At 55.2% G+C, this 25,039-nt stretch overlaps 1 protein-coding gene across 3 annotated transcripts in view; it reads left to right on the top strand.

Moving 5' to 3' along the window:
- The first annotated feature begins 287 nt into the window (after positions 1–287).
- Positions 288–25,039, top strand: part of SETD5 (SET domain containing 5) — a 39,093-nt gene continuing 14,341 nt past the window's right edge. The window contains exons 1-13 of one of the 3 annotated variants that reach the window (XR_012899753.1): positions 288–912; positions 1,187–1,296; positions 1,867–2,113; positions 2,223–2,273; positions 3,754–4,017; positions 4,423–4,743; positions 4,848–5,090; positions 6,575–6,704; positions 8,512–8,729; positions 10,505–10,561; positions 13,221–13,444; positions 13,564–13,691; positions 24,643–24,779. Coding sequence is in view for 2 of the 3 variants with exons in the window: in XM_075917280.1 (XP_075773395.1) it covers positions 841–912; positions 1,187–1,296; positions 1,867–2,113; positions 2,223–2,273; positions 3,754–4,017; positions 4,423–4,743; positions 4,848–5,090; positions 6,575–6,704; positions 8,512–8,729; positions 10,505–10,561; positions 13,221–13,691; positions 24,643–24,926 (2,468 nt within the window). In the remaining variant the exon portion in view is untranslated. Of the gene's footprint in view, positions 913–1,186; positions 1,297–1,866; positions 2,114–2,222; positions 2,274–3,753; positions 4,018–4,422; positions 4,744–4,847; positions 5,091–6,574; positions 6,705–8,511; positions 8,730–10,504; positions 10,562–13,220; positions 13,692–24,642; positions 24,927–25,039 lie in introns of those variants that run through there. The other 2 variants (XM_075917280.1, XM_075917281.1) reach the window with 2 other exon arrangements.

Here is a 25,039-nt window from a genome sequence, read left to right as displayed (position 1 = left end):
CTAGTGCACTTGAGTGTCAGAGCCTTTGGCAGAGCCCCCCCCCCCCCGGCATTCTGTGAGGGTGTGAACGAGAGCGTGGAGCTAGTGCACTTGAGTGTCAGAGCCTTTGGCAGAGCCCCCCCCCCCAGCATTCTGTGAGGTGTGAACGAGAGCGTGGAGCTAGTGCACTTGAGTGTCAGAGCCTTTGGCAGAGCCCCCCCCCCCAGCATTCTGTGAGGTGTGAACGAGAGCGTGGAGCTAGTGCACTTGAGTGTCAGAGCCTTTGGCAGAGCCCCCCCCCCCCCCAGCATTCTGTGAGGTGTGAACGAGAGCGTGGAGCTAGTGCACTTGAGTGTCAGAGCCTTTGGCAGAGCCCCCCCCAGCATTCTGTGAGGTGTGAACGAGAGCGTGGAGCTAGTGCACTTGACTGGCAGAGCCTTTGGCAGAGCCCCCCCCAGCATGGTTGTGGACAGGTCTCTGATAGCGCCCGCCACAGGCGCTGTCAGCGGATGCTGCCAAGGCCCAGGTGTCACTGGGTTCCAGAAGGAATTAGCTGAGACCCAGCAATGTCCGTCAGCCAAGGCCCATGCCCAGGATGCCCCTAACCGGCTGCCTGCTGGAAGCTGGGATTGGATGAGAGGGGCTGGGCCGTTCCATTCACTCGCTCGAGGGCCCTGGCACCAGCCTCTGTGGGCAGCCAGGACACGGGGCTAGGGGTTCCCTTGGGCCGCTCTGAGCGGCATGGAGTCCCTGGCAGAGGAGGAGATCCCTGGCGATTGAGTCTGGGCAGTGACAGGAGTTTGTTCCTTCCCTAGGCCATACCCCTTTGTGCTGTTCTACTCCAAGTTCAACGGTGTTGAGATGTGCGTGGATGCCCGCACCTTCGGCAACGACGCTCGCTTCATCAGGCGTTCCTGCACCCCCAATGCGGAGGTGAGCTGCCTCTCCCGCATCGGGCCGCCCAGAGCCCCTTGCAGGGGACCCACGTGCAGTGGCAGGGAAGGGGGGCAGAGCTGTGCAAGCGCCCTGAAAGCTGGACATGGGGGAGGGGTGTGGGGCCTGAGCGCTAGGGGCGGGAAGATGTGCAGGGCCCTCGGGCCGGGAGCGGCCCAGGTGGGCGCAGGGCAGCGGCGCAGGTCATGCTGGCGTGCCAGGCAGGGGGCACGTCTCTCCGGGAGGTGTCAGCTTGTCTGCTCCGTCTGTGCAGGTCCGCCACGTGATTGCCGACGGCATGATCCACCTGTGTATCTACGCGCTTGCTGCCATCGCCAAGGACACGGAGGTCACCATCGCCTTTGACTACGAGTACAACGTCTGGTGAGTCCCCCGTCTCGCCGGCCCGCACTGGCCTCCTGCTGGGACCTCCCCCTCACGGGCCCCCCTTGCCCAGCCAGGGGCCCGCTCCCCCTCCTCGGGGCCCCCCTCGCCCGCCGGGGGCCCGCTCCCCCTCCTCGGGCCCCCCTCGCCCGCCAGGGGCCCCCTCCCTCTCCCTCTCCTCGGGGGCCCCCCTCGCCCGCTAGGGGCCCCGTCCCTTTCCCCCTCCTCGGGGGCCCCCCCTCGCCCGCCGGGGGCCCCCCTCGCCCGCCAGGGGCCCCGTCCCTCTCCCCCTCCTCGGGGCCCCTCTTGCCCGGCCAGGGGCCTCCTCCCTCTCCCCCTCCTCGGGGCCCCCCTCGCCCGCCGGGGGCCCGCTCCCCCTCCAGCCTTCCTTTCTTTCCATTATCTACTGAATTGCATTTTAACGTTTTATTCTGCCCGGTTCTAGAGGGCTCTTGTGTGCTGTAGCAGGTGGGGAGCCAGGTCTCCTTGCCGTGGCCCCTGGTGAGTTCTGTGGTGGCAGGCGGGCCGGGAAATGCGGCGTCACACAGATGTGTTTGTCTTTCGGACCAGCAACTATAAGGTGGACTGTGCGTGTCAGAAGGGGAACAGGAATTGCCCTGTACAGAAACGGCACCCAAGCGCTGCCGAGCACCCCGCACCCGGGCCAGGCCGGCTGGTGATTGGGGCAGAGACCAGGCGCCGGAAAGCCCGTCGGAGGGAGCTGGAGCTAGAGCAGCAGGGCGCGGGGTCAGATGAGAACAGCAGCCAGCGGGCCGAGGATGCTCCAGAAGGACCTGCTGCAGCCAGCGACAATGAGGTAAGATTTCTGTGGGGCCTTCAGAAGAAGCCCTGCATCCGCCCTGTGAGCCAGACTCTCCCAGCGCTGCCGTGGGCAGTCTGCTGAGGCCTCGCTCTCTCTGCTCCAGGCTGCGGATACGGAAGAGAAGCCAGAGGAGGAGGGAGCGCACAGCAGACGGGTGAGTCAGTGGAGGTTCGGAGATGGAGCGGGGTGTTCAGTGACAGGAGTCCAGGAGGGGAACCGGGCAGACTGCACGCCAGGATTCCCGTACACGGCTGGCTAGGGACATTGAAACGCCTGGTCTGATGGGATCGCCTGCAGCAGGGCTGCTCAACATGCGGCCCACCGTGTGGTTTGGGGTTACGGGGGGCTCCACGCGGGAGCCAAACCCCAAAAGTCGTCACTAGAGCGGCCTGCTGCTGAGCTGCGGGTAGTAGCGCGATCCCTGGAGCGTTTGATTATTAGCAGCAGAGCCGACGTAAACGGGGCCCGCATGTTGTGTAGTTTTGCCTCAATCTCTAAATCCATGCCTGTCAGTGTAAAAGAAGTTATTTGCATAGATTTGCATATAGATTTGCATGTCTACGCAACCACACTTAAGTTGTGGCCCTCGGCATGTGCTGTGAGTGTCACTGTGGCCCCCGGGCTTCCAAAGTGGAATAGCCCTGGCCTGCAGTCTGCATCTGCTAGTAGCCAGGGAAGAGACTCTGGCCGGAGAAGGCTCTGAGTTACCCAAGAGAGTCCCCCAGTGCCGGGCTGCTGGGTCGGGGTCTTGCTCCTTGCCATGCTTGGGACTGGGAGGGAATCGCTCCCTGCTCAGCTCGGCAGGGACCCCAGACGGGTTCACTTCCTCTGTAGCACGGGGCGTCGGGCCCGCCCAGTGCCGCTCAGACTGGACAAGCATGCTGGTCCCTTCTGGGCTGCCGTGCCAGGAACCCTCTCCTGGGAGCAGCCACTTGCAAGGCGGCGCGTCAGCTGCCCGCGAGCACCTGGGAAGCTGCGGCCAAAGAGCGCAGAGCACTAGGCCATGCCGGGTGTCGGAGAGCGGCCTGCACGCATGGCCCAGCCGCCCGGTCTCTGAGGGCAGAGCCCCTTCGCTAGCGTGGGAGAGGCAGGGAGCTTGCTCCGGGGGGCCGCACGCAGAGAACGTTCGCGTCGCTGAATTAGTCTGTAAGAACCTACATGGGAAACGAATGCTGCGGTCAGGCACTTGCAGCAGGGTGTCCGGTTTCAGTGGGGAGCCCCCCAACCCGCTCTGTGGAGACAGGTGGGAGGGGGGCACCCTGACGTCAGCCCCACCCAGCGAGCAGGAGGGGAGCAGCAGTGGGGGGAGAGGCAGCTGAAGTAGCCAAACCCGTCCGGATCCCCTGCCAGAGGCTGCAAGCCGATCTAGGCCTGGCGACCGCTGTGCTGGGTGGTGGGTTGCAGGTCGTCTCCTCTCTCAGCACGCCTGCCAGTTCTGTTGCCGGGCGCTGAGCCAGCCTAGTTCAAGCAGTCGCCTTTCATTGAGTAATTGCAGTTCTCCAAGAATCCCCAATCCTCCCCCTGCTCAGCCCTCTTCTGTGCCATCCCCCTCCTCTCACTCCGGCTCTTTTCCTTCTTCCCGTTCTCTGGCTTGCCTGGGATTGCTGACCTGGGCCTGTGTCTGTGGGTGCTAGTCCCGGGAGGAGAGGAAGGTGGAAGCCATCATGCACATGTTTGAAAGCTTGGAGAGGAGAAAGAGAAGGCGAGAGCAGCCCTCAGACCGGACCAGCTCAGATGCCGAATTCCTGGTTAACCCTGAGACTCCTGAGCTGGAGGAGGTGAAAATGGAGACTCCGGACACTGAGGACATCACTGCAGCGTTCAGTGGGGCTGCTGCGAGCACCCCGGCCAGCAGCAGCAATGTTGGGGTGCATACGCGGCGATCCACACAGGCGCTGGTGAGTTGGAAGTGGGGCTGTCGCCTGGTCGCCCCCTGCAGGGTTCCTCTCTGGTGGCCAGCGTGTTGCTGCGCTCTCCAGCTGGCGCAGGCCGTGGGGGCAGACGCTTGCTGAGTTCCTGTTCCCAAGTGTCCCACGGCGCTGGGAGCGAGCCAGCGTGCGGGTGTTGTCTGGCGCGGTGCTGAAGCTAGGACCCTTTTGGGCCGTGCCAGTCCCTCCCTTGCCCAGCCCCGGAATGGAGGCGCTCGGCGCTGCCTGGGGCAGGAAGAAACAGGCGCGCACATGTCCCCTCTTTGAGCCCGGGGTCCAGTGCCCCAGCTGGCTAGGCTCTCCAGGGCCGGCTGGTGCTCCGAACTCCCGTGCACAGAGGAGCGTCCCAGCCTCATGCTGCGCTTTGCGCTGCAGGACCCAGGTCCGGAGAAGGCCGCCGCGAAGCCTGCCCCTGCCAAGCCTGCCCGGCCCCGGCCCAGAAGTCGCTTCTCGCGCTATCGGAGCAGCTCGGCCCAGAGGTTGAGGCGGCAGAAGCAGGCCGTGACCCAGCACGTCGAGCTCGCCCAGGCTGCCCCCGAGGAGGGACCCAACGTCAGCGCAGTGACTGCCGCGGAGGTCAGCAGCGTGGAGGGGCCAGGAGAAAGCAGGCCACTGCTGGGCTCTGACCTGCCTGTGGCGCTGCCTGCAGGCCCCCAGGTGAACCGGGCCACAGCCAAGTACCCCAAAACCAAAAAGGTAAGAGGGAGGCGGCTCGGCTGGCCCAGCGCTGTGTGGGAGGAGACCGGGCGGGGTCTGCCCTTCGCTGGGCGCTTGGTGACTGTGCGCTCTGCTCTCTTCAGTACCTGGTCACGGAGTGGCTGAATGACAAGGCCGAGAAGCAGGACTGCCCGATCGAGTGTCCTTTGCGGATTACCACAGACCCAACCGTTTTGGCAACAACTCTCAACATGTTGCCAGGTCTTCTCCACTCCCCGCTGATCTGTACCACCCCCAAACACTACATCCGCTTCGGCTCGCCTTTCGTCCCGGAGAGACGCCGAAGGCCCCTTCCGCTGGATGGGCTCTACAGCTCCTGCAAAAAGGTACGTCGGCCCGCTCCCGTGGCGTCTGGCTTGCTCTGTGGAAGCCTGGGGCTGTAAGGAAAGCCGGGAAGCAGCCTCTCTCCTCGCGTCGGGCTCCTCAGGGAATTGTGCGGGGCAGCTCCCGGGTTAGCGACCGGCTGGGTTTGGCGCCTGAGCAGAATGGTGCTGCCCGGCCACGGGAAAGTTTGGGCTGGCGCTCTGGCTGGGCGGGGCTGGAAGCAGCCAGCCGGGGGTGAGCGCCAGGTGGGTTCTCAGTGCCTCCTTTCTGGAGTGAAAGGCCTCGCTCGCTCCACCCTCCTCTTGCGGTGCGGGGGTGGCGTGGCTGACCAGCCACGGGAAGCCGCGTGATGTGGGATCTGTGGCTGTGGGGCCTGGCTCGGGGGAGGTCAGTGCTGTGTGTGCTCGAAGCTCCTGTGCGGCTGAGCTCAGAACTGGGTTTCGTCACAAGGTGTCTCTGAGTCCAGCCTGCGGGTCAGGTGGTTGGTCAGGAGTGAACCCAGGTGTCGGAGCCGGTCCTAGGCCTCGCAGGGGTCCTGGGGGGGGCGCGAGTGAACCCGGGCGTCGGAGCCAGTCCTAGGCCTCACAGGGGTCCTGGGGGGGGGTGCGAGTGAACCCGGGCGTCGGAGCCGGTCCTAGGCCTCACAGGGGTCCTGGGGGGGGTGCGAGTGAACCCGGGCGTCGGAGCCGGTCCTAGGCCTCACAGGGGTCCTGGGGGGGGGGCGAGTGAACCCAGGCGTCGGAGCCGGTCCTAGGCCTCGCAGGGGTCCTTGGGGGGGGCGCGAGTGAACCCGGGCGTCGGAGCCGGTCCTAGGCCTCGCAGGGGTCCTTGGGGGGGGGCGCGAGTGAACCCGGGCGTCGGAGCCGGTCCTAGGCCTCGCAGGGGTCCTTGGGGGGGGGCGCGAGTGAACCCGGGCGTCGGAGCCGGTCCTAGGCCTCGCAGGGGTCCTTGGGGGGGCGCTGAGGCCTCTCCCCTGAGGGTGTTACCGGAGGGCGGCTTGGCCACTTTTGATTATGCATGTCAGGGTTGCAAGCTACGTGCAGGCGCTTCACAGTCAGTGCAGCACCCTTCTGCCGCTCCTAGGCTGGAGAGGGGAGCCAGGGCCTCTGCCTTGCAGGGACTCCCGACCTGCTTGGGCGTGAGGCTTTTCTCCTCTTCGCCCCAAGCCTGGCTAGGGCTGCTCCTGGGAGAATGGCACTTGGACCTTGGCCCGGGGGCAGGGCAGGGACTCTCCCTGGCTCTGGTCCGACTTGCGAGTGAGAGCGCCCGGGAGCCGGGCTCTGCCGTGTGGCTGGGGCGTGGGCGGCTCTTCTCCCGGGGTGGTAATGGGAGCCCTTGGGCCAGCGTGAGCCGCTCTGAGCCCGCCAGCTCAGCTGAGCCTGCACCGCCGCCGGTGCCAAGCTCAGCAGCGCTGGCCCAACGTGCCGGAGCTCCGGGGGTGAAGCACCCAGGGGCCGCCCGCTGACGGAGTCTAGTTCTGTTGCAGCGTTGGATGAAACAAGCCCTGGAGGAAGGGATGGCTCAGACCTCGCCTGCTGCCCAGGACAGCAGACCCCAGTGTCTGTACCAAAGGAGCGAGAGCAGCAGCTCCTCCAGCATCTGCAAGGACAGCGCAGGTGGGTGTGCAGACTCCCGCGGGGGCCGGGCGCGGGGGAAGACGGCGATAGGAGGCGTTGGCCAGGGCTTTGCATGTTGGTCGGGTTCGTGGCAGGTGGGGCTCTCGCTGTACCACCCAGTTTCCACAGGCTCCTGTTAGCTCCTTTGCTGTGCCGGTGGGGGGATGCTCCCAGAGCTGTCTGCTGTGAGACCAGAGTCACGCCTTCGAGGGGAAAGCTGGCTGTTGCGTATGCTGAGAACTAGCAGGCTCCCAGGAACGTAGCCGGGGGCTACTCGGAAATGCTGGCCTTGGAGGAGAAAAGCGGTAGCCAAGTTGTTAAATAGTTAATTTGCATCTGTCTTTGCAGAGGAAGAGGGTGGAGATCTGCCCAAGTCAGGGATCAGTTTGCCAAGGACGACAGACGAGGAGCTAGACAGTGTACAGATAACAACAGAGTTGGTTGTTAAAAGGTTAGATGCACCAAGTTAACCGCCCAGGAGGCCTGGGTACCATGCATCCCTGAGCACAGCCTGGAGGGAGAGAGCAAAGAAACTAGAAACCGCACCCCCACGCCAATTGTAGGAGAGATTCCCAAGGTCTGGAGAGGGGCAAGCGGCTGCACTTGACAAGGCTGTGACGTGAGGAGCCCAAGAGCGGCCTGTTTCTAGCATTTCTTTGACTCGTGTTGCACTCTGGCGCCAAGGGCCTGCCACTTGAGTACTAGGAGACCCACCCTGTGGCTGCTTTGCCCCCGTGGCTTCAGCAGGGATCTGGGAGGGTCTCGCTGCCGAGAAAGGGGGAACCTGGGGGTCCAAACAACAGGCCTGCAAAGTGTGCGAGAAGGAGGGGAAGCGGGAGCTGGCTGGAGATGTCTGCGCACAAGCCAAGGGGCTCTTTGCAGTAGCTCGCCCAGCCCCAGGATGGCTGAGTGGGCGTGTAGGACCTCTGCTCAGAACGGCACTGCGCTGCATGGGAGGGGCTGGGCTCGCAGGCCACGCTAACCCGGAGGAAGCAGGCGGAGTCCAAAGGGGCGCCAGGAACAGCACCTGGGGAGCAAGGACCAGCCTAGGGAGCATGAGCGAACCGGGCCTACCATGAAGCACCCAGGGCTGGAGACGTTCCCAAGCTGAAGCTGGTGGTGAGGGAGCAGCAAACCTGACGCTCTGGAGGCCAGTGTAGCAGGAGTAAAACGCTAATGAGCCGCTAGGCAGAAAGTCTGAGACTGCCCGAGGCCCTGTCTGTGCTGGGTCCTGTCGGGAGGACGTTCCCTGCCCTGCAGAGGCTGGATCTGAAGAAGGGTTGGGTCCCATTTCTGCTTGGGACGGAGGCGACTCGTGCTGGCCTCACGGGGGCCTGTAGAGCTGGCAAGGGACCTGGGGCCAAGGGGCCAAGCTCAGCAGTCGGAGGGAGCCGGCTGCAGGCGAGGGGCGTTCTGGGCTGGCCCATTGAGCTGGGAGGGGGTAGGGTGCCCGAGACGCAGGAGGCTGTGCGCACACTGGGACGGTTCTCTCTGGTGTCTTTCCCTGGAGCCGAGCGGTCTGTGTCTCCACAATCCCGTGTGCCTTGTTGAAGGAGCGTGGGGCCGGGCTGTGTGTCTGCAGGCTGGTGACACCAGGGCTGTGCTATTCGGAGCAGGGCCAGTCCTTGACACGGCTCCCCACGGGGCGTTTCTTGTAGCGGGGTGGTCGTGATGTCGGCACCTGGCTTCCGTGCCTCCCCAACCACGTGGGAGGAGTGGGGTTCTCATGGTGTTGGGGGCGGGTCTGCTCGTGGCTTGGCACGAGTGTGCTGCCGCACGACTCAGTTGTACCGTGTTCCTCTTTCAGACCTGCTGAGCCCCCTGAAGAAGTGGAAATCTCGCTACCTGATGGAGCAGAACGTGACCAAGCTGCTGAGGCCGCTCTCTCCTGTCACGCCTCCACCTCCTGGCTCCCTGAGCCCCCGGCTGCCAGGAGAGGAGGACTGGCGCAATGGCTATGGGGGGGTGTTCTCGCCGATTCCCTCGCTGGCTGCGAGCCGCTGCAATACGCCGCTGCAGTTTGAGGTGACTTGGGGAGGCGAGAGGAGGTGCTGGGGGCAGGCATGCAGCCGAGCCAGGTCTCTCTCCTCTGGGGCATGCTGGGCTCTGGCTCCTCGAGGCCATCGGCGACGCGGTAGCTCCTCTGGGATGTGCCCTACTTCCAAGCAGGAGAGCCAGGACACGGGGCAGCTTTGCCCCCCACTGCCTTTCCTGCTGGACACAACACCGACGTCTGTCTGCTTGCACCCCTCCCCCCGCCGTGGCCCCGCAGGCCCCCAGCTCTCCAGCGTGGCTCATGTGCCACCGCCCCTGCTCCCATCCACGTGGGTAGCAGCCCCCAAATCCCAGCCCGGCGAGGGCTTGCCACTCCCTCCGCCCGGCACTTGACTCCAGTGCTGCTCCCTTTGCCTCGGGGCACCGCTCTCTGCAGGTGTATTTCCTGCTCTGCGCTATCCAAGCGGGGCTGCCTGTTCCGCCCCAGTCTGGAGCTTCTGCTTCCTCCGGCCATGATCACCTCCAGGAGGTGCAGGGGCCTGCAGTTCTCATTGGAGAGTGGAGCCCAGTGTCCTCGCTGCTGCCCTCCCACTGCCATTCAGTCCAGCCAACGGACTCGTGGTCGCTGGCTTGAGCGAAGCCTGCCTAGGCCCTGGCTCTGCTCTGCGGGGCGCGGGGCGTGCTCTGGGACACGGAGCTCTGGGGAAGCTGTTGCAGAGGGAGGCTGGCGGCGCGGCTGGGTCAGCACTGAGGAGACTACGTCTCCCAGGTCTGCAGACTGTAGCTTCCCCCTGTGGCTGTAGCCCTGGGAGAGGAGACCGCAGGGAGGGCCTTGTACCAAGAGGACAGGCTCTTCAGTTCGAGAGCTGAGGGTGATCAGCCGTTGGGTGGATGGGGAATTTGGTGACTCTAAAGCTTGAGATTAACCAGTGATTCCGAGTGCCGCATACTGAATTAATCTGCTACAGCTGCTCTTCTGGGGAGCTTGTCCCACAAACTCCTGAAACCTCTGGCAGGTCAGGCCCTTGCTGGCCAGGGCGTTAGAGCGAATTGGAAACCAGCTGACATTGGGGCCTCGGTTTGGATTGCTTTGGGGCGTCCGGTCTGTAGCAGAGTCTTGGAACATAGTGTCCGTCATGGATTCTGCCCGGGAAAGCCTGCCCGCTTGTCTGAGAGAGTTCTGAAAGGTCTTATCGCGTTGGTTTTTTGTAAGTACCCCTGTCCGGCAACCACGCACCCGTCACGGGGAGTATCCTCCCTCCACAAGAGCCACCGCCTTTCTGGCTCTCCCTGGGGGTGTTCTGGAAGATCCCATGGCCGTGGGGAGGTGTGTGCATACGCCCGTCTGACCTCTGGAGCGCTCTCAGGCACTTGCTACTATTCCTTTCATGGTACCCAACAAGAAACTCATGGGGAATTGAAGGAGCCATTTTATTTCCCCTTTGAAGTCTAATGCTAGCTACAGCGTTGGGGCATTTTCCTTAGGCTCTCCACTCTGGTCTTCCCCGTGGATTTCTCTGTTTCCTGGTGCAAACTCCTTGGCTAACAGCATCAGAAATCTAAAGAGTCAAACACTTCTGGCTAACACCTCTTCTGGCCTCTGATTTGGATACTAAGCCGTAGCATGGAATGCACTAACCCAGTCCTGTCTCTGTGCGTCCAGGAGACTTCAGAACTGCCCACCCCGCACGCCGCTCAGGCGACTTCCCGGGCGCCGTGGCTAACCTCCGCGCTTGTTTTACTTGATTTGATTTTGCTTCTTGACTTTTGAAGTAGATGAATAACAAGATGCTTTTCCCTCCTAGAACGTATCCTCCCCTGAGAGTTCCCCTGCGCATAGGCCCGAGTCCCTGTCACCCGAGGTAGTTATCACACCGTCTCAATTGCGCTTGGAGGCTGTGTGCGTGAACCTGTGTGTGCGTGAACCTGTGTGTGCATGAGAGAGATTGAACCTGTGTGTGTGTGTGCGTGAACCTGTGTGTGAGTGTGAACCTGTGTGTGTGCGTGCGTGCGTGAACCTGTGTGTGTGTGTGTGTGTGAACCTGTGTGTGCGTGAGAGAGATTGAACCTGTGTGTGTGTGTGTGTGTGTGAACCTGTGTGTGCATGAGAGATCGAACCTGTGTGTGTGCGTGAACCTGTGCGTGAACCTGTGTGTGTGCGTGTGTGTGTGCGTGAACCTGTGTGTGTGTGTGCGTGCGTGAACCTGTGTGTGTGTGTGTGTGAACCTGTGTGCATGAGAGAGAGATTGAACCTGTGTGAACCTGTGTGTGCGTGAGAGAGAGATTGAACCTGTGTGTGTGTGTGAACCTGTGTGTGCGTGAGAGAGAGAGATTGAACCTCTGTGTGTGTGTGTGTGTGTGTGTGTCTGTGTGTGAACCTGTGTGTGCGTGAGAGAGAGATTGAACCTGTGTGTGTGCGTGCGTGAACCTGTGTGTGTGTGTGAACCTGTGTGTGCGTGAGAGAGAGAGATTGAACCTGTGTGTGTGCGTGCGTGAACCTGTGTGTGTGTGTGAACCTGTGTGTGCGTGAGAGAGATTGAACCTGTGTGTGTGCGTGCATGAACCTGTGTGTGTGTGTGAACCTGTGTGTGCGTGAGAGAGAGATTGAACCTGTGTGTGCGTGCGTGAACCTGTGTGTGCGTGAGAGAGAGATTGAACCTGTGTGTGTGTGAACCTGTGTGTGCGAACCTGTGTGTGCGTGAGAGAGAGATCAAACCTGTGTGTGTGTGAACCTGTGTGTGCGTGAGAGAGAGATCAAACCTGTGTGTGTGTGTGAACCTGAGTGTGTGAACCTGTGTGTGCATGAGAGAGAGATCGAACCTGTGTGTGCGTGAACCTGTGTGTGAAAGAGAATGTGAACGTGTGTGTGTGTGTGTGTGTGTGTGTGTGTGTGTGTGTGTGTGTGTGTGTGTGTGTGAGAGAGAGAGAGATCCAGAGGCTCGGAAGGGCGGGATGGCGTGAGAGTGAGAATGGGAACGGGGGGCAGGGCGCGTCAGAGGAAGGAGGAGGAGAGGCTGCCGGGTTACCGAGGGAGGCCGACTACAGGCAGTAAAACGGATTGCTCTGGAAACGGGGCTGTGTTTATCCTCTGGCGGGAAACGGAGGCAGAGGGTGAGGAACCAGTGTCTCGGCTATTGGGGCGAAAGGAAAGAGGTCTGGGGAGCCTGGAATGACCCACTTGGTGTTCGTCTCGGCTCAGTACACGTGTCCGTGGTGGCTGCTGCTTGTGGCAATCAGGGCGGGTGTGACGGAGGGAGGAGCCTGCTGCTGTTCAGATGGAGTGTGCCGGAGCTGTTAGCACCCTCAGCGCTCCTTGGTTTGGACCAGCCACCCGGGACAAGGTTGTGTACGTGGCCTGTGGGCTTCAGACGGACCCATCCTCTCCCTGCAGCCTAAGTCTGCCAAGCCAGTACCAGGGAGGAGGAGTCCAGAGAGCTGCAAAGCGCTACTGTGGCCGTTCCATTCCTGGGGATACAGCTGGTGCTCTAGGGGACTGGAACAGGTCGGGGGTGCAGCCATGACACGGGGCAGGCGGTTCCTGGGAGCTGCAGGCAGTGCAGGACATGACCTCAGGTGCTGTGATGGTGGGAAAGGACCCACCCACGGTTTGGCTCTTGAGCGCTATCGGCAGGAAAGGGGATGTAATCCTGGGCCGGGCCGGGAGCTGAGGGGTGCATCTGCACCTTGCCTCTGGCGGCTGCTCCGTGCTGTGACCAGAGCAAAGGAGTCGTCGACCTGGCTCTTACGGGTGTGAAGTGTCAAAGGGGGCCCCCTTGGGCTCCTTGTCTGAGATTCCCAGAGCTGAGATGCAGTGGAAGGTGGGAATCTTGTAAAGGAGTGAGGCCGTGTCAGCCCAGAGCCCCCAGCTGCTGCGGTAGAACAGAGGAGGGCAGCTGTGTTCGTGCTAGCGGCTCCCAGGTCTGGTGACCTCAGTGCTCGGGGGCCTGGGCCGTGGATTGTCCTGGCAGAGAGGTGCTTGCCGTCTTTGATAGTCGAGGGGTTGGCTGCTAAGCCAGCCAGTGAGCAGTGAATGTTCTTGGACCATCCCCCACAGCTGGTAGCTGAGTGCCGTGTGCGAGTGTCACGTGAAGACGGGAGTTCTTTTCTGGGTCCAGCAGACTGGACAGCCATGCTTGGCTCATTCCGTACTGCTCCGTCCCGGCCACGTGATACTTCGGCTCTGCCTAGGTGGAGCCATTAAAACCCTGCAGCTGCCTCACTCTCTGGGGCTGCAAAGTGTCTAGGTAGATGCGTAGGCTGGAGCCCAGCCTGTGGGAGCCGCCACCCTTGTAGAACCCAGGGCTCAGGCAAGCGCTGCAGCCTGAGTCAGCTGACCTGGGCCAGCACAGCTGGGATGCAGGGTTCTAATCCCCATTTAGAAGGCATCAGAGCGGAGCGAGAGAGGACGCTGGGGATCATGAGAGGAGCGAGTGGCTTTTGGAGAAAGTGTTTCCTGATGTTAAAAGTTTCTCTTCCCACCTGTGTCTTCTCCTCCCGTCCCGTGCCTCTTGGTTTGTCTAGCTCTGCCTTCGGACGGACCTGGACTTGGGGAAGGCGGGCTGCCTGGATTCCAGTGCTAACACCTGTCCAGAGAGACCATCCCCGCTCAGCTCGGGCCTCCCGGATCTGCCTCCACAGTCCTCCGTTCCCTTGGCATCTGAGAGCAGCTTCCCAGGAAAGGCTGGAGAGGCACAGCTGCTGCTAAGAAGCTCTGAGCAGGCCTTCCGGACAGAGTTTAATTTAATGTATGCCTTCTCCCCTTTGAACGCTATGCCCCGTGCCGATGGGTTGGTGCGGGCTAACCCTCAGGCAGGAGACAGGAAGCCACTGACTTCAGAAGGGGCATGCTGCATCTCTCCTGCAGACGGATACTTCAGCAGACATGAGCTGGGACTTCTTAAAGAGACAGTGCACGGATCCATGTCTCCTGCTGGCGAGAGGGTTGGTGAAGGAGTCAAATCTACTCCCCAAAACCCACCACAAAGGAAGAAGGCAAGTATGAAATCACAGGTGATATCAATTGAGAGGGGTGGCCAGTGCCAGGGGGAGAGGAATAACCCAAAGACTCTAGAGAGACTAGAGCCATGGGCAGAAATAACAATTGAGACTCAGCTTGATGAAGCTAATACATGTGAGGAGAAAGAACCCGAACACCTACACTGAATGAGTGAGAGAGAGGCTGAGGCAGACCAGCAAATGGACAGGGAGTTGCCAAGGCTTTGAACTAAGGCATTGGAAGGGCCCATGGAGTAGTAACAGGTAGGTGGGAAGCAAGACTAAGAGGAAAATCAGCTGAAGAGAGTTGGCAGCTTTTCACAGGAGCATTAAGGGCCCAAAAGCAAATGATTCTGCTGTGTACGAATGACAGAAAGTCTGGCAAGGGACAACCTTAGCTTAGCCAGGAGACCTTACATGATCTAAAAATCAAAAAGGAGTCATATAAAAAGTGGAACCTAGGTTAAACTACAAAAGATTAATATAAGCAAATAATGCAAGTCTGTAGGAGCAAGATTAGCAAGACCCAGGCACAAAACGAGCTCGGTCTAGCTAGAAACATAAAGGATAACAAGAAAACATTCTACAAATATATTAGGAGCAAGAGGAAGACTAAGCACAGGGAAGGCCCACTGCTCAGTGAGGAGGGAGGAACAACAACAGAAACTTGGAAATGGCAGAGGTGCTTAATGGCGTCTTTGTTTCCATTTTCACCAAGAAGTCTGATAATGAAGGAATGCCTAACGTAGTGGGAATGGGACAGATTTAGAAGATAAAATTTAAAAAGACCAAGTTAAAAATCACTTAGAAAAGTTAGATGTCTCAAAGTCACACCAGGGCCTGATGAAATGCATCCTAGAATACTCAAGGAGCTGATAAAGGCGGTAACTGAGCTTTTAGCTATTAACTTTGGAAAGTCATGGAAGTCAGGAGAGATTCCAGAGAACTGGAAAAGGGCAAATCTAGTGCCCATCTATAAAGAGGGAAATAAGAACAACCCAGGAAACTACAGACCGGTCAGTTTAACTCTGGGCCAGGGAAGATAATGGAGCAAGTAATTAAGGAATTCATCTGCAAACACCTGGAAGATAATATGGTAATGGCCAGCATGGATTTGTAAAGAACAAATCATGTCAAACCGATCCGATAGCTTTCTTTGATAGGATAACGAGCCTAGTGGATAAGGGAGAAGTGGTGGGCGTGGTCTACCTACACTTTAGTAAGGCATTTGACATGGTCTTGCATGATCTTCTTATCAACAGACATGAGAAATACAACCTAGAAGGGGCCACTATGGGGGGGTGAAGAACTGTCTGGAGAACCATTCTCAGGGATTGGTTATTAATGGGTCAGTCATGCTGGAAGAGCATAACGAGTGGAATTCCACAGGGGGCCCGTTTTGGGACGGGTTCTGTTCGATATCTTCAGCAACAATTGAGAAATTGGCATAGAGAGGACAATTATTAAGTTTGCGGATGATCCCAAGCTGGTAGGGGTTGCGACTGCTCTGGAGGATGGGTCAGAATTCAAAATGATCTGGACAAATTGGTGAAATGGTCTGAGATAAACAGGATGAGGTTTAATAAAGACAAATGCAAAGTGCTCCACTTAGGCAGGAACAATCAGTTCCATACATACAGAATGGGAAGCGACTGTCTAGGAAGGAGTCCTGCAGAAAGGGATCTAGGGGTCAGAGTGGACCACAAGCTACATGTGAGTCAACAGTGTGACACTGTTGCCAAAAAAAAAAAAAAGCAGCAGCAGACATGATTCTGGGCTGCATTAACAGGAGTGTTGTGAGCAAGACACGAGGAGTCATTCTTCTGCTCTACTCTGCGCTGGTTAGGCCTCAGTAGGAGTATTGTGTCCGGTTTTGGGCACTGCATTTCAAGAAAGATGTGGAGACATTGGAGAAGGTCCAGAGAAGAGCAACAAGAATGATGAAAGGTCGAGAGAACATGAGCTATGGGGGGGGGGGGGACTGAAAGATTTGGGCTTGTTTTGTTTAGAAAAGAGAAGACTGAGAAGGGACATGATAGCAGTGTTCAGGTATCTAAAAGGATGTTGAAAGGAAGGGGGTGAAGATTTATTCTCCTTAATCTCTGAGGACAGGACAAGAAGCAATGGGCTTAAACTGCAGCAAGGGAGCTTTAGGTTGGACATGAGGGAAAACTTCCTGCCTGTCAGAGTGGTTAAACACGAATAAATTGCCTGGCGATGTTGTGGAATCTCCATCACTGGAGATAAGAGCGGCCATCCTGGGTCAGACCAAAGGTCCATCCAGCCCAGTATCCTGTCTGCTGACAGTGGCCAATGCTGGGTTCCCCAGAGGGAGTGAATCAAACAGGTAACAATCCAGCGATCTCTCTCCTGCCGTCCATCTCCACCCTCTGACACACAGAGGCCAGGGACACCATTCCTACCCAGCCAGGCCAACAGCCATTCATGGACTGAACCTCCATTGATTTATCTAGTTCTCTTTTAAACCCTGTTCTAGTTCTAGCCTTCACCCCTCCTCCGGCAAGGAGTTCCACAGGTTGACACTGCACTATACAAAGAAGACCTTCCTTTTATTTGTTTTAAACCTGCTACCCATTAGTTTCATTTGGTGGCCCCTAGTTCTTATATTATGGGAACAAGTAAATAACTTTTCCTTATTCACTTTCTCCACACCACTCATGATTTTATAGACCTCCCTTTAGTCTCTTTTCCAAGATGAAAAATCCTAGTTTCTTTAATCTCTCCTCATACGGGACCTGTTCCAAACCCCTAATCATTTTAGTTGCCCTTTTCTGAACTTTTTCTAATGCCAGTAGATCTTTTTTGAGATGGAGACCACATCTTTATGCAGTATTCAAGATGTGGGCATCCCATGGATTTATATAATGTCTTACTCTCTATCCCTTTTTTAATGATTTCTAACATCCTGTTTGCTTTTTTGATTGCCGCTGCACACTGCGTGGACGTCTTCACGATAACTAGCCACGATGACTCCAAGATCTCTTTCCTGATTAGCTGTAGTTAAATTAGCCCCCATCATATTATATGTATAGTTGGGGTTATTTTTGCCAATGTGCATTGCTTTACATTTATCCACATTACATTTCATTTGCCATTTTGTTGCCCACTCACTTAGTTTGGGGAGATCTTTTTGAAATTCTTCACAGTCTGCTTTGGTCTTAACTATCTTGAGCAGTTTAGTATAGTCAGCAAACTTTGCCACCTCACTGCTTACCCTTTTCTCCAGATCGTTTATAATAAGTTGAATAGGATTGGTCCTAGGACTGACGCTTGGCTGAACAGTGACCTGCGATGTAGAAGGCCTGTGAAAGTACTTCATGCAGTAGTCCCTTGTGTCGTGTGCCAGAACAAAGCAAAGGAGACTGTCTTGCCCTGAATTAAAAGGAAAAAATATGTAGCACTTTAAAGACTAACAAGATAGTTTATTAGGTGATGAGCTTTTGTGGGCGAGTAGAAGTGCCTATTTCTGCTATCCTATCTGGGTACAAAGCAAAGGAGTTTTTTGGCTAGCTGTTCTTCAAAGTCCTTTTTGGCTTTTCTTATTACACTTGTACACTTCATTGGCAGTGTTTATGCTCCTTTCGATTTTCCGCACTAGGATTGGACTTCCACTCTTTAAAAGATGCCTTTTTATCTCTCACTGCTTCTTTTACATGGTTGTTAAGCCACAGTGGCTCTTTTTTAGTTCTTTTACTGTGGTTTTTAATTTGGGCTCTACATTTACGTTGGGCCTCTGTTATGGTGTCTTTGAAAAGTGTCCGTGCAGCTTGCAGGGATTTTACTTTAGTCACTGTACCTTTTCATTTCTGTAAACGAACCTCCTCATTTTTGCATAGTTCCCCTTTTTGAAATGAAATGCCAGAGTGTTGGGCTGCTGAGGGGTTCTTCCCACCACAGGGATGTTAAATGTTATTCTAGTATGGTCCTGTTGGACCTGATCCTGTGCACCACTCAGGACTAAATTGAGAATTGCCTCTCCCCTTGTGGGTTCCTGTACCAGCTGCTCCAAGAAGCAGCCATTTAAGGTATCGAGAAATTTTGTGTCTGCATTTCGTCCTGAGGTGACACGTACCCAGTCAATATGGGGATAATTGAAACCCCCCACTATTATTGAGTTTATTTTGATAGCCTCTCCAATCTCCCTTAGCATTTCATAGTCATAGATATTTAAGAGCAGGCTGGACAGACACCTGTCACGGATGGTCTAGACCAGGGCTACTCAACTTTGGAAGCCCCGAGGGCCGCAGTGATACTTATAGCACATGCCGAGGGCTGCAACTTAAGTGTGAGTGCATGTACAGCAAATATATATGCAAATAGCTTCTTTCACACTGACGGGCATGAATCCAAAGATTAAGGCAAGACTATACAACACGCAGGCCCATTTCAGTCAGTTCTGCTGATATTAATAAAATGCAACATTTACCCCATTTCCACCCATATGACAGCACTTGTCATGAGCAATGACAGTCCAGGAATTTAACTACTGATCGGCATCTCAGCAGAAGACCATTCTATTGACTCTTTTCTCTAGCCGCTGGCCGTGTGTTGAGTCCTGTGTAACCCAAACTGCACCACGGGCTGCAACAAACAATCAGTGTGTTGAGTAGCCCTGGTCTAGACCAGGAAAAGGGACCACACAGTCTCACCTTGGTGAAACAGGAATCGCTTAGCTGGGTGGCAGTAAGCGGGGCTTTAACACTGTAGAAACAGGTAAAGAGTATGACTATCAAGAGGGGTGTGGAGTTGCTTAGTGAAATAAAGAGATTCCGGACCCAGAGGTTGGCTGACATCCGGAGGCTGATGGAGTCTGCTTACCAGGAGAGACTCTCAAACACTGAAATCTTCTCTTCTCCCCAGGGAAGTGAGAGCAGCCTCATCACTTAACACTTCAGGCATTTCAATCTAGAGACATTAGAAGGCTGCTCAGTGCTCCCTAGGAACCAGCTGCGGCTCCTGCCTGGGACCTAGTGAGCTATAGCAGTAGATGCAGTACGGTTTGATTTGGAGTGAAGATCACGTCCCAGAGGAGGGCCGTACAAAGTGCACACTTACACAGCAGTACCCAGCAGTGCCTTTTGGCCGTGCTTAGATGCTTTGAGTGTGAGAACAGAACAAACAACTTTGTTTTTCTTGTCAATTTGACGTCTAAGAACTGTCCACCTCGTGAAAGAACCTCTGCCCCTGTTTCTGGGGTTGTTTTTAGAGAGAGAGTTCTACAGTTGTCATCAAATCTAGCCCTGTGGTGTCCAACCAGTTCTGAAGCAGTGGCCACTATGGTGATTACTGCTGTATTGAACTAGCCACCCTCAACTGGCCAAATAGCCATGTTTGTTCAGGCCAGCTGGCCACGTAGCCACATGTAGCTAGTGGCTAGCTTGTTGGACACCTCGGGTCTAGCCTGTTACTCAGACACTGCACATTTGTGATAAACTCTTCAGTATAGCTGAATGATGGGCCATGCTCCCAGCAGACTCCAGGAGGTGAGCTTTTATCACAAAGGAGACGACTGAAGGTAATCACAAATGGCCCTATTTTGGAGCCCTTTGGCCTCTGCGTCCCCTGTGCCCCATGACTCAATGCTAGCCTCTGAGAGTCAAGAAGGGACCGCTCCGATGGATTCTGACACCCTATGTAACACAGGCCAGACAACGTCTACAAAGCAGTTCCTACCGCACATCTCAGTGAATGGAGAATCCACCACAGCCTCTGGCAAACTGTCCCAATAGTTAATTACTCGCACCATTACAAATGTTGCTTAATTTGCTGTCTGAATTTGCCTAGCTTCAACTTCCAGCCATTGGATCATGTTACTCCCGTCTGTGGGAGACTGGAGAGCCTACCTATAAATATTTCCTCCCGGTGTAGGTCTATAGAGCCTAATCAAGTCGCCCTTAATCTTCTCTTTGTTAAGCTGAGTTTATGAAGTTCCTTGAGTCTATGATTATCGGGAGTGTTTTCTAAGCCTTGACTCATTCTCATGGTAAACCCTTTCCAATTTATCCTGGTCACCAGAACTGCATATCACATTCCAGCAGCGATCACGCCATTGCCAAGTAACAGTGGTAAAATAACCTCTTCGCTCCAACTCAAAACTGCCCTCTTGATGTATCCCGTCTCATTCGCTCTTGACCCATTATTATACTGGAATAATCAGGTGAACGTGAGCTTCATCGCAACCCCCAAGTCTCCGCTGAATCACAGCTTTCCTATATTTGGGATGAATTGTGTTTAATCAGCTAAACGAGTAGTCGATGGAATTTCCATTGGAAGCAGTGGGCTGTGCCCATGAGAGCTCATGGTCCCATCTCCATATTTGGTTAGTCTGTAAGGTGCTGCAGGACTGTTTGTTGTGTTTTAAGTTTTTCCAGTGGCAGACTAACTCAGCTTCCCCTTTGATCCTTGTGCCCAGTTTACCAAGTGAGCCAGATTACCCTAAGGGCATGTCTACACTACCCGCTAGATCAAGAAGCAAGGGGGGGTTGACTTGTCACATCGTATAGATAGGAGAAATCGACCACCAAGTGCTCTCCCGTCAACTCCCCCTTGTCCTCTTGAAAGAGAAGTGTCGGTGGAGTTGACGGGGGAGTGTCAGCCATGAGCTCACTGCAGCGAAGATGCCAGAATAAGTCGATCTAAACAAAACTCTTAGATGCAAACTCTCCTGATGCTATTAAATTAGACATTTTTAACATCTATTTAATGCACTCCAGATCTGGAAAGGACTCGCCATGTCCCCAAGCCCAGCCCCTTGCACGCGTGGCAGGACTGAGCTGCACCTAGGCCATCTCCAGCAGGTGTCTGTCCAGCCTGCTCTGAAAACTCTCCAGGGATGGAGATTCCACACTCGCCCCAGGCAATTTATCCCAGTATTTAACCACCCTGACAAGCGGGAAGTTTCTCCTGGTGTCCAACCTGACCCTCCCTTGCTGCAACTTAAGCCCCTTGCTTCCTGGCCTGTCCTCAGAGGCCAAGGAAAACAGTTTTTCTCTCTCCTTGTAACCCCCCTCCCTTTAGATACTTGAAAACCGCTAGCATGTCTCTTTTCACACTAACCAGGCCCAGTTCTTTCAGTCTCCCCTCACAGGTCGTGTTTTCCAGACCTTTCATCATTTTTGTTCCTCTTTTCTGGACCCTCTCCAGTTTGTCCACATATTTCCTGAAATGTGGGGCCCAGAACTGGACACTACTCCAACTGAGGCCTAACCAGTGCAGAGTAGAGCGGCAGAATTACAGAATGACCTCTCCTGTCCTGCTCTCAACACTCCTGTTAGTACAACCCTGAATGATACTTGATTTTTTTTTTTTGGCAACACTGTCACACTGACTCATACAGTCCCCTGTGATCCCTAGATCCCTTTCTGCAGTATTCCTTCCTAGACAGTCATTTCCCATTTTGAAAAAAACTTTAAAAACAATGAATGGTTCTGCAGCACCTTAGAGACTAACAAAAAATGTAGATAGTGTCATGAGCTTTGGAGGACACAACCCACTTCTTCAGATGAATGGAGTAAGGGGCCCAGAGAGACAAGTAAATAACAGAGAAAGAGGGGATGGAGCAGGAAAGAGGAGAAATAAGATATTGAACAGAACCAGTCCCAAATCGGAACCCTGCGGAACCCCACTTGTTATGCCCACCTACATGACTGTGAACCGTTAATAACGACTCTCTGAGTACGGTTATGCACCCACCTTATCGTAGCCCCAGCTAGGTTGTATTTCCCTAATTTATTGATAAGGTCATGTGAGACCATGTCAAATGCCTTACTAAAATCTAGCTATACCACGTCCACTGCTTCTCCTGTGATGAACTGGGCCGGGTGTGGGCACTGCTGAGGGCGTCAGCTCAGGGCGAATTGCTCAAAACTGGGGATGCTTACAGCCCTCGACTGGAGACCTTTCCCAGACAGGCCACACACCAGTCACACCGAGCGCTCCAGCTGCCAATGTGAACAGCAGGAAGCCTCATGAGCAAAACCCCTCAGACACCTCAGCTCTCCCTGTGCCACAATCAGCCCCGGGCCTGCACACAGGTGAGGGGGTATAGAACCTGATCTCACTCACCCCGAACAGGTCCTCCCTGTCCCAAAGACCCAGCCCCAGTTCCTGGTCAGTTTATACTCTGGATCTTCCCCACAAGAGCCGCTGGGCCGGTCCTTTAGCATCGACACTCTAAAGGTTTATTAACAGAAATAAGAAAAGGCTGAGAGTGAGGTTGTTAATGAAAATGCATCACATGCACCAGTCCCCCAGTTCTGGATGCAGGCTCTCAGCAGAGCTGTTACAAACTGCCAGCTTAGACGTCTCTGGTGTCCATTCTATGGCAGAGTGGGTCAGCGATCCTTCCCAGCTCCCTGTCCCTGCATCTGGAAGCCAGAGCAAGATGGAGACAGCCTCATGGGATTTTTATATTCCTGGTGTCTCCCAAACTGAAGCTGGTCACATGATCAAGGGACCTGTCTGTGTTTCCCAGGCCAGTAGCCATGAGGCACTGGTGGGTCTGCGGGCTTCCAGATGGGTTCTCCAGGGGTGTGTTGGCCATGCAGAGCCATTGTCCATGGAGCAGGGCTAGTTAGCCCAGCCTTTCCTCATGACAGGCAGGCCAGGCCCATGGCTCCCTCCCGGGCGGAGACCAGTCACAGTACCAGCACAGAGCCCATGTTCATAACTCCACGCACAGGAGTGTCATACGTAGATTCACAGGTGCACACCTTCCTTTGACCTCACATGGCCCCTTTGTATCCAGTCTGGGGCAACCCAGCCCTGTGGGCACAGCAGTGATCTGTCTGCTCCCTTCAGATCCAATAACGTGACACTCCTTTAGCCACAAGACTTCTTATCCTATCAAAGGAAGCTATCCGATTGGTTTGACCTGATTGGCTCTTTACAAATCCATGCTGGCTGTTACCTTCCCCGCGTTATCTTCCAGGTGTTTGCAGATGAATTCCTTAATTACTTGCTCCATCATCTTCCCTGGCCCAGAGTTAAATTGACTTGTCTGGAGTTTCCTGGGTTGTTCTTATTTCCTTTTTTATAGATGGGCACTAGATTTGTCCTTTTCCAGTCTCCCGGAATCTCTCACGACTTCCATGTTTTTTCAAAGATGATAGCGAAAGGCTCAGATACCTCCTCTGTCAGCTCCTTGTGGATTCTAGGGTACATTTAACATGAAGACATCTAACTATTCTAAGTGATTTTTAACTTGGTCTTTTTTTATTTTATCTTCAAAACTTACCCCCTTCCCACTAGCATTCACTATGTTAGGCATTCCTTCATCATCAGACTTCTTGACACACACAAAAACAAAGAAGTCATGAAGCACCTCTGGCATTTCCACGTTTCCTGTTGTTGTTCCTCCGTCTTCATTAAGCCATGGGCCTACTCTGTCCTTGGTCTTCCTCCTGCCATGCTCGTTTCCCAACAGATGTTTAGTTGGTTCAAGTGCTCCCTCGCCCCCAAGTTCTACGCTTTGGATGACTGTTGTTTTAAAAAAGCCTCGTCCACCTCTTCTTCCTGGGTAGGGAATCTGTAGTAGACCCCTAGCATGACATCACCCTGTTTTTTACCCCTTTTAACCTAACCCAGAGACACAATATGTCTGACTCCTACATCTCTTTCCACCTCAATCAAGTATGTACATTTTTCTGTATGTGAGGGGAGGAGAACACGGTTGACTGCACCTTACAGAATCTTTTGCTCTGTCTTTCACCCAACAGCGTGAGTGTCCCCACTTTTGCAAACCGCAGTTCAGTGCTTCTGGTGTTAGCAGGATTGGAAGCCTTGAAATGGCCACTTGCAGCTGCTGCTGAGTCAAATAGATGTGACCTGAGCAGGGTGAAACGACAGTGTGTGAAATGCAGCGCAGGCCATGGCGGCCTCAGACCTTGCAACACTGCTAACACCGGTGGAGCAGGGCCAGTGTGAGCAGGAGTGAGAACTGGTTTGCAGTGATGCAGGTGTATTAAAATGCCCCAAACGAGAACCCCCAGGCAGGCTATTCTCCCCAAGGGACAGGAGGAGAGAACAGCATATGGCAGATGTTAGTCACATTGTTTAATACAGAGCTAGAAGGTGCTCGGACAGCCATGGTGATGGACGTGGTGCAGAAACCTCCCGAGACTAAAAGTAGAGAGTGGCTTTGTTTCCGGCGTTCAGAGCGCTGAGGAGGGTGCCGGGGGGACCTTTAGTGTGCGTGTTGTCAGGAGGATTTGGCAACGGAACAGAGGCCGTGGAAAGAGTTTGCGATTAGGGAGGTGCAGAGATGTGGGGATAAACTCACTCTTAACGCTGTGTTTCTTCTGAAATGATCATCAGTTAAATAGCTAAGTATGGAAAACTATGGCAGGCACACCTCCGAGCTAGTTGTTCTTTCTAAATTCAGGAAGATGTGATTCCAGTATAAAAAGGATGCAAACTTTATTTTCTTTGTATGCAGAGCTACAAATGGACATTGTTCTAAATGAGCATTTAAATTCTACAGCCGAATTACGCGGCTGAGGTGGATTCTATGGTAAATTTGCAATCACTTCATGGGGTTCTGGTTATAAGCTTAAAATTCATGACCTTATTTTTGATAATTCCTTATTTGCCAGTCATATGCTAAATATGCTCTCACGGGTATGCAGTCTCTCACGTGGGGGTTTGAAATTGCCTTGGTGCGTGATTTGTACAGCCGAATCCTTTCCTCTCTGTCCCAGCTGTAAAATCCCTACCTGTGTCCTGGGGGTGGCTTCCCTTGTGTTGGTCACATGCTTGAGACCCCTGCATGACAGGAATGAGAGATGCAGATGGCAGCTCAGGGACGTGTCCTTGCGTTTCAGGCGTGTTCCTAGGCAGCACACGAAGGGAGAGCGCCCTTCCCCCAGGGGCCTGGCCGCTGAGCGATGTGTCTGTTGCACCCAGGCTCAGGAGGGCTTTTCTCTTTCAGGTTTCCCTGCTGGAGTATCGCAAGCGAAAACAGGAAGCCAAGGAGGGAAGCGATGCCGGGCGGTGCGCAGCAACTCCTGCCCGACCAGGCAGCCTCAGCTCTGGGCCTGAGACCGATGCAAGCAGCATGCAGGGCTCAGGAGTCCGAGCCCCCTCCTCACCCCCAAGTGGATTCTCTCCCTCCCATCCCCCCATGCCTCACCTAGAGGAGATCAGTCCGCCAGGGGCGCCTAGTTCCTCCGCCTCACACTGCAAATCCCAGGAGAACATCAGCAGCAGATGGTGGTGAGTGTTCGCTTTCCTCATTCAGCTGTTGGGGCTTCATAGGAAGCTGGTCAGACTCTGCATGGTGGTGTGCAAAGGCCTTTTTCCCATGACCCCCTGGCATCCAGCACGCA

The sequence above is a fragment of the Pelodiscus sinensis genome, unplaced genomic scaffold (assembly GCF_049634645.1).
Source record: "Pelodiscus sinensis isolate JC-2024 unplaced genomic scaffold, ASM4963464v1 ctg157, whole genome shotgun sequence".
NCBI lineage: Eukaryota > Metazoa > Chordata > Testudines > Trionychidae > Pelodiscus > Pelodiscus sinensis.
Note: the sequence above shows the minus strand (reverse complement) of the source record. Positions and strands in the feature narration are given on the sequence as shown.